The following is a 16,070-nucleotide window of genomic DNA, read 5'->3' as shown; positions in this document are numbered from 1 at the left end:
AGTTCATTTTGCACAACTAGCACAGTTATAATGAAGTCCGACTCTTAGAGCTGCTTCATCTGATTTAAAGCTATTCTTGCTTACAGAGGCACAGACTGTATTTAGCAGCACCTGTCTGTCTGGCCATTGCACTGCTCTTGCTAGCACCCTGCTACAATGGAAGTGTGGCATTTTAAAAAGCAGCAATTCACTTCACATGCTCTTTTCCACTGAGAACAGAGTCAGACTGTCTTTCTCCAGTGTCCGCCCTGCCCTCACAGCTGCCATTGCTACTGCCATGTTTCAGTGATTGAGCTCTTTAAACCAATGTTTTGGTCATTGCCGTTTCTGCAGCTTGGGCCTTGCTGTCACCCCCAGCCAACTTTGCTCATAAGATCTTGTAGTATACTAGTATATCTTATCAGTCAGGAGAAATGTTATAATTTTTTAGCACCATGAATTTCAGTACTGTTCCCTGAACAGTGACTAGTTGGCACAAATGTCCATTGCTGCCAATTTGTAACAAACCAGAAACCAACAAGATATTCAAATAAAGCATGTTTTGAGTATCTGATAAGACAGCGAACCTTCATGGGTGCATTGAATTCACATTTTTTTTATGCCACAAACCTTGCCTTATTTGTCTAGCAACAGTTTCTACAAAAAGAGAAAATATGAGCTGTTCAACACTGGCTAGAAGTCGTATGCACACCCTTTTTGTTACTAACATGCCTCGTAGCGGCACCACGCATATTAATACACTGATATCAAAATTTGAATTCCAGCTTGATGCTTAAATGACAACACTGGGAATTAAAGAGTTAAACTGTAACACCACCTGCAAGCATGTCTGCATTCAATACAGCCTACAACTTACCCGCGATCCCCTCCTCCATTTAGACTGCTGAGAAAGGGTGTCAGCGTCTCATTATTTAGGACCTAGAGGTAAAAATAAGGAAGAAAACTAAAAATGCAGCTTCACACAACATAACAAGATAGAGTTGAAACACCATTTACATATTCTCCAAAATTCACAATGTCCACCTTCACTTTTCCTTTCTTCAGTCTTTTTGCAAGACTCAAAAGCTGAAAAAAAAAAAGAACAATATATCAGCGGAGGATTTTTAAAAGTCTGAAAGTAAGATGCGCACAAACCTCTTTCTTATCTGATGTGACAGGGCTGCCAACAAATGCCACAATTCGCATCTGCTGGAACTTATCCGGTCGGTTCCGGAGCACAAGCTGTAAATAAATAGTGATGCGTGAGGTTGGGCTAGTTTAATTGCATAAAAATTAACATGAGAAAAAGGAGCAAAGAAGAAGCAGAGAACAGGAGCATCGCTAACAAGTGAAGTTTATTGTGAAATGCAATAAATGGGTGACATTAAAACAAAACCACAATAGTGAAGACAGTGCATGAGGAACATCAATAAAACAACTGCAAGGTCATGGTGACTGAGTATCTCTGTATGGCATTTCCCTTGCCAGCTGGGTGACAGATGGTATGCCGACAGAACTGGTGCCATTTTTTCTGATTGTGGAAAGCTGCGATTCCGCATGTGTGCTTATCTGTAGGTGCTTCTCTTGCTCCTGATTACTTTCACCATGTCTGGCAGCCAAGTGGCATTTCATTCAGGCACAAATTGATTTTAAAGTTTGTTGTACCAGTGGCTTCAGATGCTTTCTATGGATAACACTGCATTTTCGGTGTCACAAGCATTCACAGCATGTTAATATCCGCTCCCCGGTTCAGTATGAAAATTTTGAGGCTTGTATTAGGTTGTCTTAGGCGTTTTATGAAAGGATTCATCATTTTTAGTCACTAATTCAACCATTAAGTGCACGTATGACTGTTACTGCAGTGGCACTAAATGGGTCACTAGTGAAAAAGGCGTACTGTGTTCGGATGAAGCCAGAGGAGCAACAGGTGCAAGGCGGGGAGCAGGGGTGGGCGTGCGCGCTTTTTGGTGGAGGCGCAAAGGCTCGTGCGACACAGCAGCGTGCGCAAGGATAAAGAGAGGAGGGCCACGTGACCCACTCAGCGCGGCAGGGAACCTGCACTGCTCAGGCTGCACTGAAATCGTTTCATTGGGCGGCTAGACAAAATTTTAACTGCTGCCGTGAGCCACTTGGGCCACTGCAAACGTGAGAACACATTCTGAATGATTAGGGGCCCATGTCTGGCTGAAAGCATTCATTGTAGCCAAAGCTAGGCAGGAAAAAAAAAAAAAAGACATTCCTTTGCCACCTTGCTGTGTTACTGTGTTAAATAGCGGTCAGTAAACGAGGATTTGTTCCCCCCACCTCTGAAAACCAAAGAGAAGGCAGCTTGCCGGGTCGTTCCCCAGGCAAAGATGTCCAAATGGGATTCTTTATGGTGCTAGTTCGAATTGTTTACTGGGGACTAGCAGCTGCTGGAACCAGTAGCCACGAACAACGTTTATTTGGATAAACCATCCATAGAATGTCCTTTGTTTTCTAACCTTTCTTAAAAGTTACAAAAAAGTTTTGAAGTAAGAGCTGCTACAATGATAAGCACACTCCAAAAATTAAGGAAAACAGAAGCAACCTAAACTAAAATGTGTCACCCTGTAGCCAGGACCATGCAGATCTGCCTATAGCAAGAACACACAGCTTTAAGCGTAGCAAGCGCCAACAAAAGCATCGACAAAGCACTGCAATACACACAACTTATATGAGAAATTCATATACACTCACATTCAAAATGCATTAGCTCATGCTTATATACACTGCCTTGTTAAGGGCATCCCACAGGATTTAGTGGGGAACAGTTAATAAACAAAGTTTTCACATTGAATTTTAACATTAATTTTGCAATTTACAACAGAGAAAATCCTAGAGATTTAGCTGGAAAATTTTGTTAATTAAGGAATGCCATTACCACGCAAACAAAGGAAAAAGCTGTCAATTCAAAAACAATGTAGAAGACAGTTGATCCCACTTCGAACGAGAAGCCTCCAGCAGGGACCAGAAGAGTCCAACACGAAACCAGTGGATGCCCCTCTGGGACCACATACACCAACATAAACCAGAAGGCTTCCTTCTTGGAGCATTGTATCTAAGCAAAACACCAGTTGGCACCATGCAGGGATCATTTCAACCAGCAGCAGACCAGAAGGCTTCCTTCTGGGACCAGTAGACCCTAGCACAAAACCAGCAGCAAACTAGAAGGCTTCCTTCTTGGAGCAGTAGATCCAAGCAAAACACCAGTTGGCATCCTACAGGCACCATTTCAATCAGCAGCGAACCAGAAGGCTTCCTTCTGGAACCAAATGAAACCATAAAAAACCAGCAGGTTCCCACTGACAAAATTTCACCTGGGTCTGTTATTGTAAGCTCGCTCCTTGACCGCTTTCAACTGGCTGGGATGTTAATTGTTAAATGCGAGAGAGGGGTTGACTCTTTTGTGTGAACTTGTTGGCCTGGTCTCCGTCGTCTTCGGTATCCAAGTCTTCAAGATACAGACGTCCATCTTTCATTTCTAGCCTAGCCTGACGCACACCACATGTGGCCAATTTTCACAGTGCGTGCAGGTTCCCTGCTCCGGCGCTTGCTTCGCACATCATTCGCACTCGCTTCACGCCGGGCCTTCTAATGTTGATCCAGATGCTCTGCGGCGAGCAAGACTGGCTGAACACTAAAGACGGCAACAGCAGCATCAGTACACGGGCCCTACAGTCATTGAGAAGTGACAAGCAGAAGCAACGCGGCATCAACAGTATAAGCACAATGCAGCGGGAAAGGGGCTAGTCCCTTCCCTTCATTGTCAGGGATAGTACCCTTTCTGCATTTTCGCGCCACTCTATGCATTGTCACTCAGGCAGGGTCATGAGAATTGCACCACGCTTTTGGCTGGAAGGGGGTCCCCTTCCACATGGAACTTGAGTTGTACCTGACTGTAGTGCTTAAATTTTTGTAAGCACACCAACATGTTCTGAAAACAATGTGAGAACAAATCCCTTCTTTCATTCCCACTTTAACTGCAGCTCCAGTGTTCGAGCTGTCACGGCATCCATGATCGCAAAAAGATCGGTAGGAGGCACTCTTGGTATATTGCAGATATAAAGTGAGCATGCTATGCCCCTTTTCCTTCTGCTATCCACCACACAAGAACATGGCCATAAGTAAAGCACTGAAAGCCAGCCATCTGTTCTTCAGTGTCTTCTATTCCTCTGTTTGTTCACATCAAGCTGGATTGTCCATAAGAAGAGCTTGCTGTTTGCCAGATTCATATCTTCAAGGAGACAATACGAAGGAAGTAAGGAACATGCAATACAAGTGTGCCCATTTCTTTGTGTTCATCCCAGTTTATGGTAAAAAAATGTCCTGCAGCACTCTGAGCAACTGACATGATAGAATTAAATAAGCCATAAAACTACAATATTTTTAAGGCAAAAATGGTGCTGTTGTGATCATAACCACACAGAAGTGCATTGCATGGAGATATCACTCAAAATAAGTTATTTTCCGTAAGACTGCAACATATATATTTGGAAGCACTCCTGAAGTGCGAAAAGAAAATGTATACGAGGCCTATAACAGTGTATATTAGGAATGCATAGCTAAAAAAAAAAAAAGCCAAGACTAATGGTATAACTGAAGTTGTGAAGGCACAGAACTGCAATGCATGTGCACATACAAGAAATATGTTACTTCTTGTTGGGCTCGTTTGTCAAAGTACAACAAAGATGATAACAGTATCTGTGGACACAATATGTAACATCGAGGTTTCTTACAAAAGGCTGAGCAGTTGTGCGGAAGTAAAAAAAAATCAGTACAGCTGGTGCAAGCAGTAGTTGTGAAAGCACACGCCAGCCTCCATTTTCCAGTCCAAGCATGCACTCTCAAGGAAGTGCATGTAGCTTCCATGCATTGTAACTGAAGGATTATATACTTGCATAAGCATAAGTTTTAAAAGCTAGCGTTAAAAAAAAGAACAGCGAAGTTGAGAAGAGTGCCATGGGATACCATTACTCATATTGATGGGAGGCTAGAAGGGTTAGGAATCCATAACTTGCTAGAGGAACTAATCAAGGCCCATAAATTAGCGCAAAAGGTAAGGCTGGCAGGACCTAAAGCGGGAAGAGCTCTATTGGACAGGCTAGGACTTATAATTTCTACAGAGGATGAGGAAGGTATACCAGAGGGTGTAAGGTTCAAAATTACTGTCATACCTATATGCTGAAATATGCGCTCGTATATCACAAAGAATAGGGAAGCAGGAGCCGGAGCAATCAGTGAGGAGATACCTAGGTGCGATGCGCACCAATGTGGCAGGCCTGGTTAATGGCAAAATGGTGACTGCTGTGAAAAACGGAGGGAGAGCTAATTGTGCCTCCATAAGAAGTGAAGATTGAGTTGCACTGCAGGAAGCTGTCATAGCCTTAGCGATGGTGACTAGAAACAAGCCAGCAATTATATCGGACTTGCAAACAGCATGCAGGAATTGCAAAGGTGGGGAACTAAATACAGAATGGTAGAATCCCGATGCGACACGGAATTACTATAGTGTGGGCACTAGTCCATCAATCAATCAAGGGGAATGAAGGCACAAATGCCACTGCTCAAGCTCTGCTTCCCCGAGAGCCCCACACGATTGATCATAGCTCTACAAACCTTCCACTCACATACATGGAAATTCTCCAACACTACAGACTGTCAAGAAGGATATATCCATCCCTAGACAGGAAGCTAAACAAGGAAGAAGAAATTGCACTCAGATGCTTACAACAGATGCAATGTACAACCCAAAGAAGCCCAACAACTAGAATGTGTCTGAAATTATACAAATCAGGATGCATACACTGCGCAGAGGAGGCAGACCTGTACCACCTGCACCACATGCTATGAGCCTGCCTAGAAAACCTTACCATACTAAGAATAAACAGCCAGACAGCTCAGCAATGGGAGAACGCACTGTCCAGCTCTGACTTGCAGCCGCAACGGCAGTTGGTGTAGCGAGCCCAAGCTGCAGCAGTGCCCAATGGACTCCCGAAATAGGGGGCCTGACCAATTAACATTGGAAACATTTGAATGGGGAATCCAACCACTTAGCCACTTAAGACTGTTTTAATATGTTGTCTCCACATGTTGCTTGGCATGGCTATATAATCTTTTCAATCAGTTGCGAGTCAGTGCTTATGGTGTCTTCTTTAAGTCTGTCTTTCGCACTGATAAATTTAAAATGCGACCATCACTTACCACTTCGTAGCTATTGTAATTCCACAGTGCCCTATTTTTCATGACATCTATATTCCTGCTACCTTTAGTTGTTACATACTATTTTTTATGCTATTTTAAATAATCGGCAGCAATATTTATCCACACCCCATGATACTCGTACTGATCCACCGCCTTCATTATTACACCGCCTTCATCATGACTGCCAATTTTTCGTTATTGAACTTCAGACCTCATCTATCTCCCACAGTACTGCAGATGTCCATCAACCCCTGCAAATCTTCTTTGCTGTCAGCCATTTATACTATATCATATGTGTACATTAGTCCAGGTAATGACTGTTCAGTCTATTTTACTTGCTTGAAGTAGGAAGGGTTGAAGCCCCCCCCCCCCTCCAACTTAGTCTCTAATCCTTGTAGGTACAGGTGCGGCCAAAAGTAAATGGTCCACGCTATTGCTTTCAAACACTTTTCACACATTGACTAACCGAATCTGGCAGTTGTGGTATGTGCAGGCTGGTAGCAGACTGTAGTGCCATTTCTCATGAACAAATAACGTTTCTTCATGTCCGATAGGGAAGGAAATTTGAATTAGAATGGAATAGTATGCTCTATTTAATTATGTCCGCACCTGGACAACGTGAACAATAAAGGTGACAGTGGACATGCCCACCTAAGCCCATGCTGCATCCCGACAGGCTCTGAACTTCATCTTCCACATCTAATGTGCCCATACAGTATGTTCCACAAATCCTATTGAAATACACTGTAAGAGGCTCCTTTAATATCCAGAAATGCTAGCCCTAGGGGCCAGTGTTCCTTTTCTGCTATTTCAATACACTGCATCAATGAGAACAGATTGTCCTCTAACCTCCTTTGTTTCCAGAAACCATTTTGAAGCTCCTCAAGCAACCTCTTGTTCTCCACCCATGCCTGCAGTCTGTCCTTTATAATCAGCCCCATCACCGTGTAAAATGACTGATGTCACTCTTATAGAATGGTAGTTGTTTATGTCGGCTTTGTCCTCCATTTCCTTTAAAGGGTCAGTCTACTGAATTTTATCGGCCATATTTTCTTTGCGGCAATTGATAGCTCTTTATTCAAATTACCGTTTAGCCAGCTGTGGTGCCAAGAAGTGCGGTAGAACATTTTAAAATAGAATTTATTGATGTGAGAACACATCTGTATGAGATGGTAGTCTCATCTGGCAACCGTCTGGATTTCCGCCGCGCGGCGACAAACATGGCAGCGCCCGTCGTTAGCCGGACCTCTCGCTTCGGACTGAATTCTCGTTGTTTTGCTGCCTTTTTAAGTGCGTTCACTGGCCATAAATGGGGCGCCGGTCTTTTGCTTCGTCTCATCTTGCCTATAAGAAAACATATAAGAGATAAATTTGCTTTATTTTAATAATTAGAGTGACGATTCTGCCGCTCCTAGGCTTAAGTGCAGAGTCGGTTTGTTTACAGCAATGGTTCCCGTCCTGACAACCAGATGGCGCCACTATAGGCTGAGTTTATTTTTGCGTCTCTGCTAGCATACGCTGAACTAAAAGTGGGAATGTGCCTGCGTTTTGCGTACGTGTAGCTATAAATTTTCATGTGATTCACAGAAAAAGCGAGCGGTACGCCTTCTACAGTTTACTAGAACAAAACTTGCGTTTCTCTTCTTTTCCCTTTTGGCCTGACTCGCACCTCACAACAAGCTCTAGCTAAAATAATCTACTTAAATTTGTGTAAGCTCATTTCGTTGTAGTATTAGTTCCTCAATTTGTTTGATTGCTATTTCCAGTTGCTTTTCCAAGTTAAAGATACCATATGGTTGTTCATCTTGCCTTGTTTCACCATTGGTTTCTCTTCTAAAACTCAGCTCAGTATGTTTGATCACTGCCTAGGCTTCTTGAGCCATATTCGTCTATGTCCATTGCCCACAGCCTAATATACACCCTAAGTGACATCAGTGCATAATCTATTGTCAACTGCACTCTACTTCCCATGTTATGAGCCCTTCACACTTCCTAGTACTGTTATATACGACTAAGTCATGACTTTCGCACGTATCCAGGAGCTTGTTACCGGCCGAATCTCTGTACCCATCCATATCTTCTATGTGCGCATTCATGTCTCCTAGGTTAATCTTCTCAGAGCTAATTAATGTCGACTGCTATGCATTCTATCAATTCTTTTTTTCCTCTCTGTCATCTGCTCCTGTCCACAAGTATACAAAGCCTAGGTGTGTTTGCTCCCCTGCCAGTTTTTCTTTTTGCCATAATTGTTCCTTGCATTAGATTCTGTTTGGCCATTTGCCAATTTATACTTTTATGAATGAATGTCCTGAAGATATGTCTCTAGAAACCCATACACCGTTAAATCCTCCCGCCTTAGCTGCTCTTGTTTTTCTTCTTATTTCAGCCTATCCTGCCACTTGCATGTTATATCCACTATGTCTGAATTAATCTGGCACTGGCGCTTACATCTGTTTCTCCTTTTATGAGCCCTACGTTTCTTTGATCTTGGTTCCTCCCCCGGTTCGTCTTTGTCTCCACTGATGCCCTCAGAGCTCTGGGTCCCCCAAAAAAACCGTAGCCTGGTGACCTATCCTGCCCCTACCCTCTTGCCAGTGGCGCTACTGTAATCAATGTCATCTTGTACAAAAGGGTGGGTGGGATCCGGCCTCATATACATCCTAGTTGAAATCAAGAGGAAGAAGTGGGCTTGGGCAGGGCATGTAATGCGAAGGCAAGATAACCGCTGGTCCTTAAGGGTAACGGAGTGGATTCCAAGAGAAAGCAGACGTAGCAGGGGACGGCAGAAAGTTAGGTGGGCGGATGAGATTAAGAAGTTTGCGGGGATACAGTGGCGGCAACTAGCAAAGGACAGGGTTAATTGGAGAGATATGGGAGAGGCCTTTGCCCTGCAGTGGGTGTAGTCAGGCTGATGATGATGATGATGATGATGATGAAGTTGTCAGCACATACCCCCAATGGCATGGTTAGCCTCAACAACCCTCGTTTCCGTTCCACTAGAGTGCCCCTGGACCTCCAGGATTGTGCATACGGTAACACGCACCTTCTCAGACGCCTCTCCTATTCAGCACATCGTTTAGAGCAGCATGGATAACAAGGTTTTTGTTCTCCATGTTGTCCCCTGCTACCTCCTGGGCTTTGGCCACTGCATCTACCTTGCACTTCCCTGATGGCCTCCGCTAACACGCACCTGTTCGCCTTCACTCTCGTTAACACGCCCTCCTACACCCTTGCTATGTTGGAGTCCACTACCATCAGGACCCATCTGTGCTCAAAACATTCACCTCCAGCATTGACTGCTGCCCTCCAGCTCGCGCCAGCTGCCTCTCCTACCGCTGCGGCGCTCCCTCCTCGTGCTGCACACCACTGTTGCGCGTCACCGGGCCCGTTCCTACCTCTGCCTCTGCCCCACCTGAAGCCTGCTGTGCTACAGCGCTGTTGGGTCATGGAGCCTCCACACTACCGCTACCTCCCGCCTGCTGTTTTACAGCCTTTAGGTGTCTTTCCCTGCCTCCCTCTTTGTTCTCATTAACTGCATCTGCCTGAGACTCCACACTGTCCTCGCCTTCCACCTGATGCTACTCCCCCGCCGCTTTTCCAGCTCGGCCAGCTTTTCCCACTCTTCTTTAAGCTTGCCAACTACTCGTTCTAGCAAGTCAGCCTTAGCCCACTCCCTCTTGAGCGACTCGCCAATCTGCCGTTCTCGCTTCATGTTCCCCTTCTATCATTCGAACGGCCTCCTCAAATCACTCACACAGCCTGCATGCACAGCTAGCCTTCTCCACGTTGGCTAAACTCGTGCAGTTCATTTCGTCTAAATAACACCAGCGCTTGCACTTCTCTCACTGCACTAGCTCCCCGTCACCCCTAGCTTTCCTAGCTTGCAGACCATCGCCAGGTCGACCACCTAACAAAAAAGTCCGCCAAACTACCTAACCAAAGCCTTACGGCAAGCCCTACAACAATCTCTCTATCGTGTTATCTCCGCTAGCCTCCATACACCTACCACGGTTTAAAACTACCGCCTCTACACCATGCGCAAAAGCACACTTCCAAAAACAAATGACCTAAGTTAGGTCTGTTTAGGTGCAAAGACAACGCAAGCCTGGGCAAAATTACAAAACAATCTTATAGAAAAGCAAAACAAAATTATTTCTGGGGCTTCTGCACTTCCGAACACTTTTTGTGTTAACTGTGCAACAGTTTTGGCTGTGGCATTTGACCCTCCATTCTGAACAAGATGGCAACGTCTTTATCCAATAGACAACTTTCAGAATATGAAGTGCCCTATTAGCACATATAGCACATATTTCCAAACGAAACCCTTGTTCACAGATAGCATTTCTAAGTCCAGTCCAAAAAGGAAGGGGGGAGATGACTCTATCTGTATGAGAGGGAAGCTGTTCAAAGGACACAGTAGAGTAGCCCAGAAAGTTTTCCAGTGAATCGAAAATTCCCACTGACTCTAGGACACCATGGTTGCATCCCCTCAGGAGCACTGGTCACTAGCTGATCCAAAGTAAATACTTGATCTCACCCCTTCTGTGTTCAGATCAGTGGTGCAAATGCGAGGGGCAGGTTGAGACAGCTACAATGGTGCAAGAGAATGCACCATTGTGCCCTTTCTACAACTACAAAATATCTCAAAAGCTAGCGGTAGCCGTTGGGGGCTTCAGGTTCACAAAGATTATGGGGCATTGCCCTTTCTCCTTTCCTAAAAAGAATAGAATGGAGGGCAACTGATATATCTTCCCTCGTACTAACCCCTTCTGTTGGCAGAGCAGGACGCGAAAACACGGTCTGCGAACCAGGGTTTTTGGTTTAAAAATTGTCCTATAAATCAACTTGCCTGCAATTCTACAGGCTTGGCGCATGCACAGGACGTTGATGGAAAAAGGTCCATATATCCGGAACACGAAGCAACTCGGATAGCCACCCTATCTCTGAGGTTAGCTGGTTCTGGACTTAAGCTGTGCACAAATTACATACTCCGAAATGATTGGAAATGCCTGATAACACTGCTAGCACCAGACAACAAGGCAAGAGCGTTTATTTGTCATTCCTATCAGGCAGCTCCATCTGCCAACCTCTGCGAAACACAACAAACGCTGTGTGGCTATGGCTTAGATTTATGTATTGCATTTTTTAGTAACGTGGATCATATCTCTGGAACATACTACTTCACAATGGATCGCAGATAACCCCATCAAAGTTGCAAAAAACGACAAGTTTTTCTGAAGCTTTTGTTGCTGCTCACCCAGCTATGGAAAAAAAAAGGTTGGAACAAGGATATTGATGTTCAACCCTGTATAGTCGCCTGCATGTCGCATGGATATCCAGAAATAATAATGGACATTACGGTAATTTGTGGACCTCAGTGGTTGGGCTAGCATGCCTCCTGCATGAAGAGTTGTGATCTTTGACTAATGGATATTATATTCTGGTATTCTGGTGCATGGGGTTTAGTGCACATGGGGTATGAGGTAGACTGTAGAGGTGGCTCTAGAATAATCTTGACCACCTTCGGTTCTGGAATTGCACACGACGTGGCAGCATGGTGGTGATGGTGGTAGTGGTGGTGTAAATATATTGGATGGTGTTACTCCTTACACATTGCTCATTTTGATTATGTGAGAAGCAATAAATTAATCAGATTATGCGAGAGGAACCAAATTATATGAGAAGCAACACATTAACCAAGCATTACAAAAACTGTTATTAATGTCCAGTGTGTGAGCGTAGGTAGTGACAGCATCATGAAAAAAAAAAAAAGAGCAACGTACATGAGCGGTCCGAAGAGCAGTCACGAAATCGATGCATCCATGTGGCTTGATTGTATCAAGCTTCGATACAAAGTGTCTGACATCATTCGTAAGTGTAGCCAATACTTCAGGTCTGTGAAAATATAAAAAACAACAAAAATCAAAACACAGTTGAACTGGGCTTGCTTGTAACAACTCAGACATGAAAGCAGCCCTAAAAACGAAACAAGGATGACACAGACAGTGCTATGCATATGTTCCTGTGTCTCATTTTTAGAAACAGCTGTAAATGGCACCCATGCAGATTCATTACATATACTAATTAAGTGTCCCAGCTATAATGTACGCAGGTTTTTAGGATAGACGGAGTGTCCTATAGGCAAGTGAAACCAACTAAGTGCTGTTGAGTGTCATCTGGCCTAGTCTGCATTTATTTTGTCATTCTGCAAATTTAGTTAATTAGGAATAATTAGTCAGCTTATTAAATGCTGGCTTTGGGAAGAAAGTGTCAGTTCAAAAAGTTTAGATTACCTTCCAAAACAGCCAGCTGAAACATTTGTAGCAAGGTATCATTTACCTAGATTTGTTTACTGGCCCGAAAAGAAAACATACAAAATTCAAAATCTATCACTTGACAGCTGTCCTGAGAGTCCAGACATGATTTCAGAGAGAAAAATCTCCTTATCTCATATCCTGAGTGGCATTACAGAGAGAAGCAGACTTTTTCCCTGAGAGCACATCTTGCGGCACTTCAGATGCAGCACTGTAAATTAGATTTAGAATTTTGTATGCTTTTTTTTAGGGCAAGTAAACAAGCTATGTAAACGGTACCTTGTTGCAAACATTTCAGCTTGCTCTTTTATTCAAGGTGGTCTGCAACATTCAGACTGACACTGTTTTCCTGAAGCCAATATTTAAAAAGTTAACTAGCTAATTAGTCCTAACTATTGTCCAAAATTTGCAGAATAAAAAAAGATACACTCCACTAGCTAGGCCACATCACTTTCAAGAGCAGTGAGTTGCTTTCATTTGCCTAGGACACAAAAACATGGTTACACTTAGCTCAGAGCCAGTATATATAACAATGTGTGTTTGTGAGAGATACCAAAAGATACCGAAGCAAACAATTGTGCACAGATGCTTTATAAGAGCCTGCACTCAGCCCATTCCATACTTCTCATCCTCAGGTAAGATTTTCACTTACAACTGACCAATTTATGCTAGAATAGCAGGTACAAACAATGCTTCTTTATTTGAGTCCAACCTTGAGTCCATGCCGACACGGTGGCTCAGTGGTTACAGTGCTCGGCTGCTGACCCGAAAGACGTGGGTTTGATCCTGGCTGCGGCGATCAACTTTCGAAGGAGGCGGACTTCTAGAGACGAGTGTACTGTGCGATGTCAGTGCATGTTAAAGAACCGCAGGTGGTCGAAATTATTCGGAGCCCTCCATTACAGTATTCCTTATAGCTTGAGCCACTTTGGGATGTTAAACCACATAAACCAAACCAAACCAACCAACCTTGAGTCCATATCTGTGTGATGTGATGAATTGTTACCGAGCCTTAACTCTAACAAATGTAAAGTAATGCACACGTCAAAAAATAATGTTATGCTACAACATTGCACATGCACTGGACATGTACCAATCTACTCAATACTGGTAGCATGCACAAATGCCTCGGACTTCACATATCCAACCTGTCATGGGAACATGCTAATTATGTAATGACTAATGTTAAATGCATGTCTCCCATTTCCGTGAAATAATCTAAAAAGTTTGAAATAAAAGTTCTTTGGTCTTAGTTTAGGACATAAGATTATATTATGGAAATGGAGGCCGTCGACATCAAGGGCAAGCACAGTTTTTAAACTTACTGACATTATGGCGCTGTGCTCGTGAATAGCAACAGCCTTGATTATGTACACACACACAAATCATATATGCAAGGAGCACTTGAATGCACTGAGGGGCGATAAAAAAATATCGATAGCATGACTACCACTGTGGTTATAGAACGTGGTATAATGTAATAGAGCATGGATCAAAACTGAACATCAACCACGCGTTAGATATCGCATAGCTTGTTTCACATCAGGCAACATGTTTAAAGGCTGAAGCACAAAGCAGAATTTTTTGGATGTCTGGCAAACATCTCGACTCTTGTACTGCTGGAGGCAAATTACACCAACTTCAAGAATGAGGCATTTGCCCTATGCCCAGGAAAACCCTGTTTGTGTTTTGGCCTTGGAACGCATTCCCTCGGAATGTAATTAGGCTGCATTACTTGTAAGCATGCAAGACTCCAGAGAAATCGGTTTATGTTGTTCTACAACTCCACACTAAACCAGAGGCAGTGTAGCATACACTGCATTACCTATGTGAGACTACATCATCAGCTGAGGAAGGTTTATGATCTCATGGGGTTTAATGTCTCAATGCGACTCAGGTTGTGAGAAATGCTGTAGTGGACGGCTATCCGGAATTTCGACTACCTGAGGTTCTTTAACGTGCACTGATATCGCACAGCACATGGGCCTCTAGCATTTCGCCTCCTTTGAAATGTGACCACCCCAGCCAGGACTGAACTCACGTCTTTCGGGTCAGCAGCCAAGCACCATAATCACAGAGCCACCGCCCTTTAGGACGTACAAGTTGGTTAATTGTCGGCTAGTTGTTCCCGCTTTCTTGTGTACCAAAGCAACACTCATTTATGTGCACAACATAGTGGATGGCCCAGGTTATTTTAGTCCGCGAGCATTTCTCATTTTGCCTCCCTTAAAATGAAGCTACTGCAATAGGCTTCATTAGCCTGAGCAAAAGGAGAGCAAGCATGAGTTCTTAGAATCAACCTTCTTAAAGGACTACAGACACTAAATTTTTGCCTAGTGTTTTCTTATTTCAAATGATGCTTTAGACATTACAATGTGTGTATCACCACGGGCTTTTCATCTATAACTGCTTAATAGTACATAATTGAATTTCTTCTTTCATGCTGTTTCGGTTTCATCTACTGAATGATTGCTGCGACGTGTAGATGGCATTTAGGTCACGTGAGGCATGAAAAAACTGCAATGCAATATAAACACTGATACGTAGTTTTAGTTCACTAGAACACTTTAATCAGCCTCCTTCAAGAGCTTTAATGACTACAAATGATGCATCAGTAGCTATGGTGGTGTGTTTTTTTTATGACTCACATAATTTAAAAGACCAGCTAACGTCACAGCCATCATTCGGTTGATGAAGCCGAACAGCATGAGAGAAGAAATTCGAATACAAATTCTTTAGTGGTTTTAGATTAATGCCACATGGTGATCAATGTTTTCTAATGTCTAAGGCATTAGTAGAGAAAAGAAACATGCAACTAAAATTAGATGTCTATAGACCTTTAACTCTTTCCTTACCATGGCAAAATAGGAAATTTTAGGGTGGTGTGCATATTTTTTTTTTTCACACATTAACTTAATAATTTTTCTAAGATTTTTCTTTGTTGTAGCACATCATAGAGTTGCCAATAGAATTGTCTTCTAAATAACACAATGAAGAAGCAGAATATATTTGCTTACAAAAGAAAAAAAATCACAAAAATATTAAACATATTAAACATATCTAGTCAAGAAACAGGAGAATAAAAAATCTAGAATATATGTTTTGTGCATTACTAAACCAAAAATGAGTATTCCAGTTACAGAACTCATAATGTTAAACTTTCCGGTCAAAAAAAAAACTGCTCGCACGCAGCCCTTTAGGCTACTCCACAGTGCAATGACAAGGTGGACCCAGGGCCGTCTTGCAGACAACTGTGTCCACTACACCGCTGGTGCCACAGAATTGTTCAAAGTACACACAGTACCTTCAAAGTGGCCCTGAAATCAGTAGATCTCCTTGGCAACAGCGAAAACGAATGTTAGACGGGTACTAGCCGATAGTTCGGGCTGGGAGGAGCAGTCATCTCTGTCCAAACTAAAATAAGATGAATGGACGTCATCTTTTTGCACAAAGCTGTCACTTGCACCTACAGAGTCAAGTGTCGATGCTGCAAAATCGTAACAACACAGTTGCTGCTAAGCAGGTTCAGCCTAAGAGATATCTCCCAGAAATCTC

The 16,070-nt window shown here is 43.3% G+C and overlaps 1 protein-coding gene and 1 pseudogene across 2 annotated transcripts in view; one reads left to right on the top strand and one right to left on the bottom strand.

Annotated features, from left to right (window-relative positions):
• Positions 1 to 16,070, top strand: part of LOC149349450 (uncharacterized) — a 508,176-nt pseudogene that overhangs the window by 33,937 nt on the left and 458,169 nt on the right.
• Positions 1 to 16,070, bottom strand: part of LOC149349461 (26S proteasome non-ATPase regulatory subunit 4-like) — a 48,197-nt gene that overhangs the window by 24,711 nt on the left and 7,416 nt on the right. Inside the window, exons 4-7 of one of the 2 annotated variants that reach the window (XM_089578402.1) lie at positions 11,985 to 12,096; positions 1,135 to 1,221; positions 997 to 1,065; positions 857 to 918 (exon numbers count right to left, since the gene is read on the bottom strand). In XM_089578402.1, the coding sequence (XP_089434528.1) occupies positions 857 to 918; positions 997 to 1,065; positions 1,135 to 1,221; positions 11,985 to 12,096 (330 nt within the window). The remainder of the gene's footprint in view (positions 1 to 856; positions 919 to 996; positions 1,066 to 1,134; positions 1,222 to 11,984; positions 12,097 to 16,070) is intronic. The other variant, XM_089578403.1, reaches the window with a different exon arrangement.

This window comes from Amblyomma mixtum, chromosome 3 (assembly GCF_055824585.1).
Source record: "Amblyomma mixtum isolate Tamu chromosome 3, ASM5582458v1, whole genome shotgun sequence".
Lineage (NCBI taxonomy): Eukaryota > Metazoa > Arthropoda > Arachnida > Ixodida > Ixodidae > Amblyomma > Amblyomma mixtum.
Note: the sequence above shows the minus strand (reverse complement) of the source record. Positions and strands in the feature narration are given on the sequence as shown.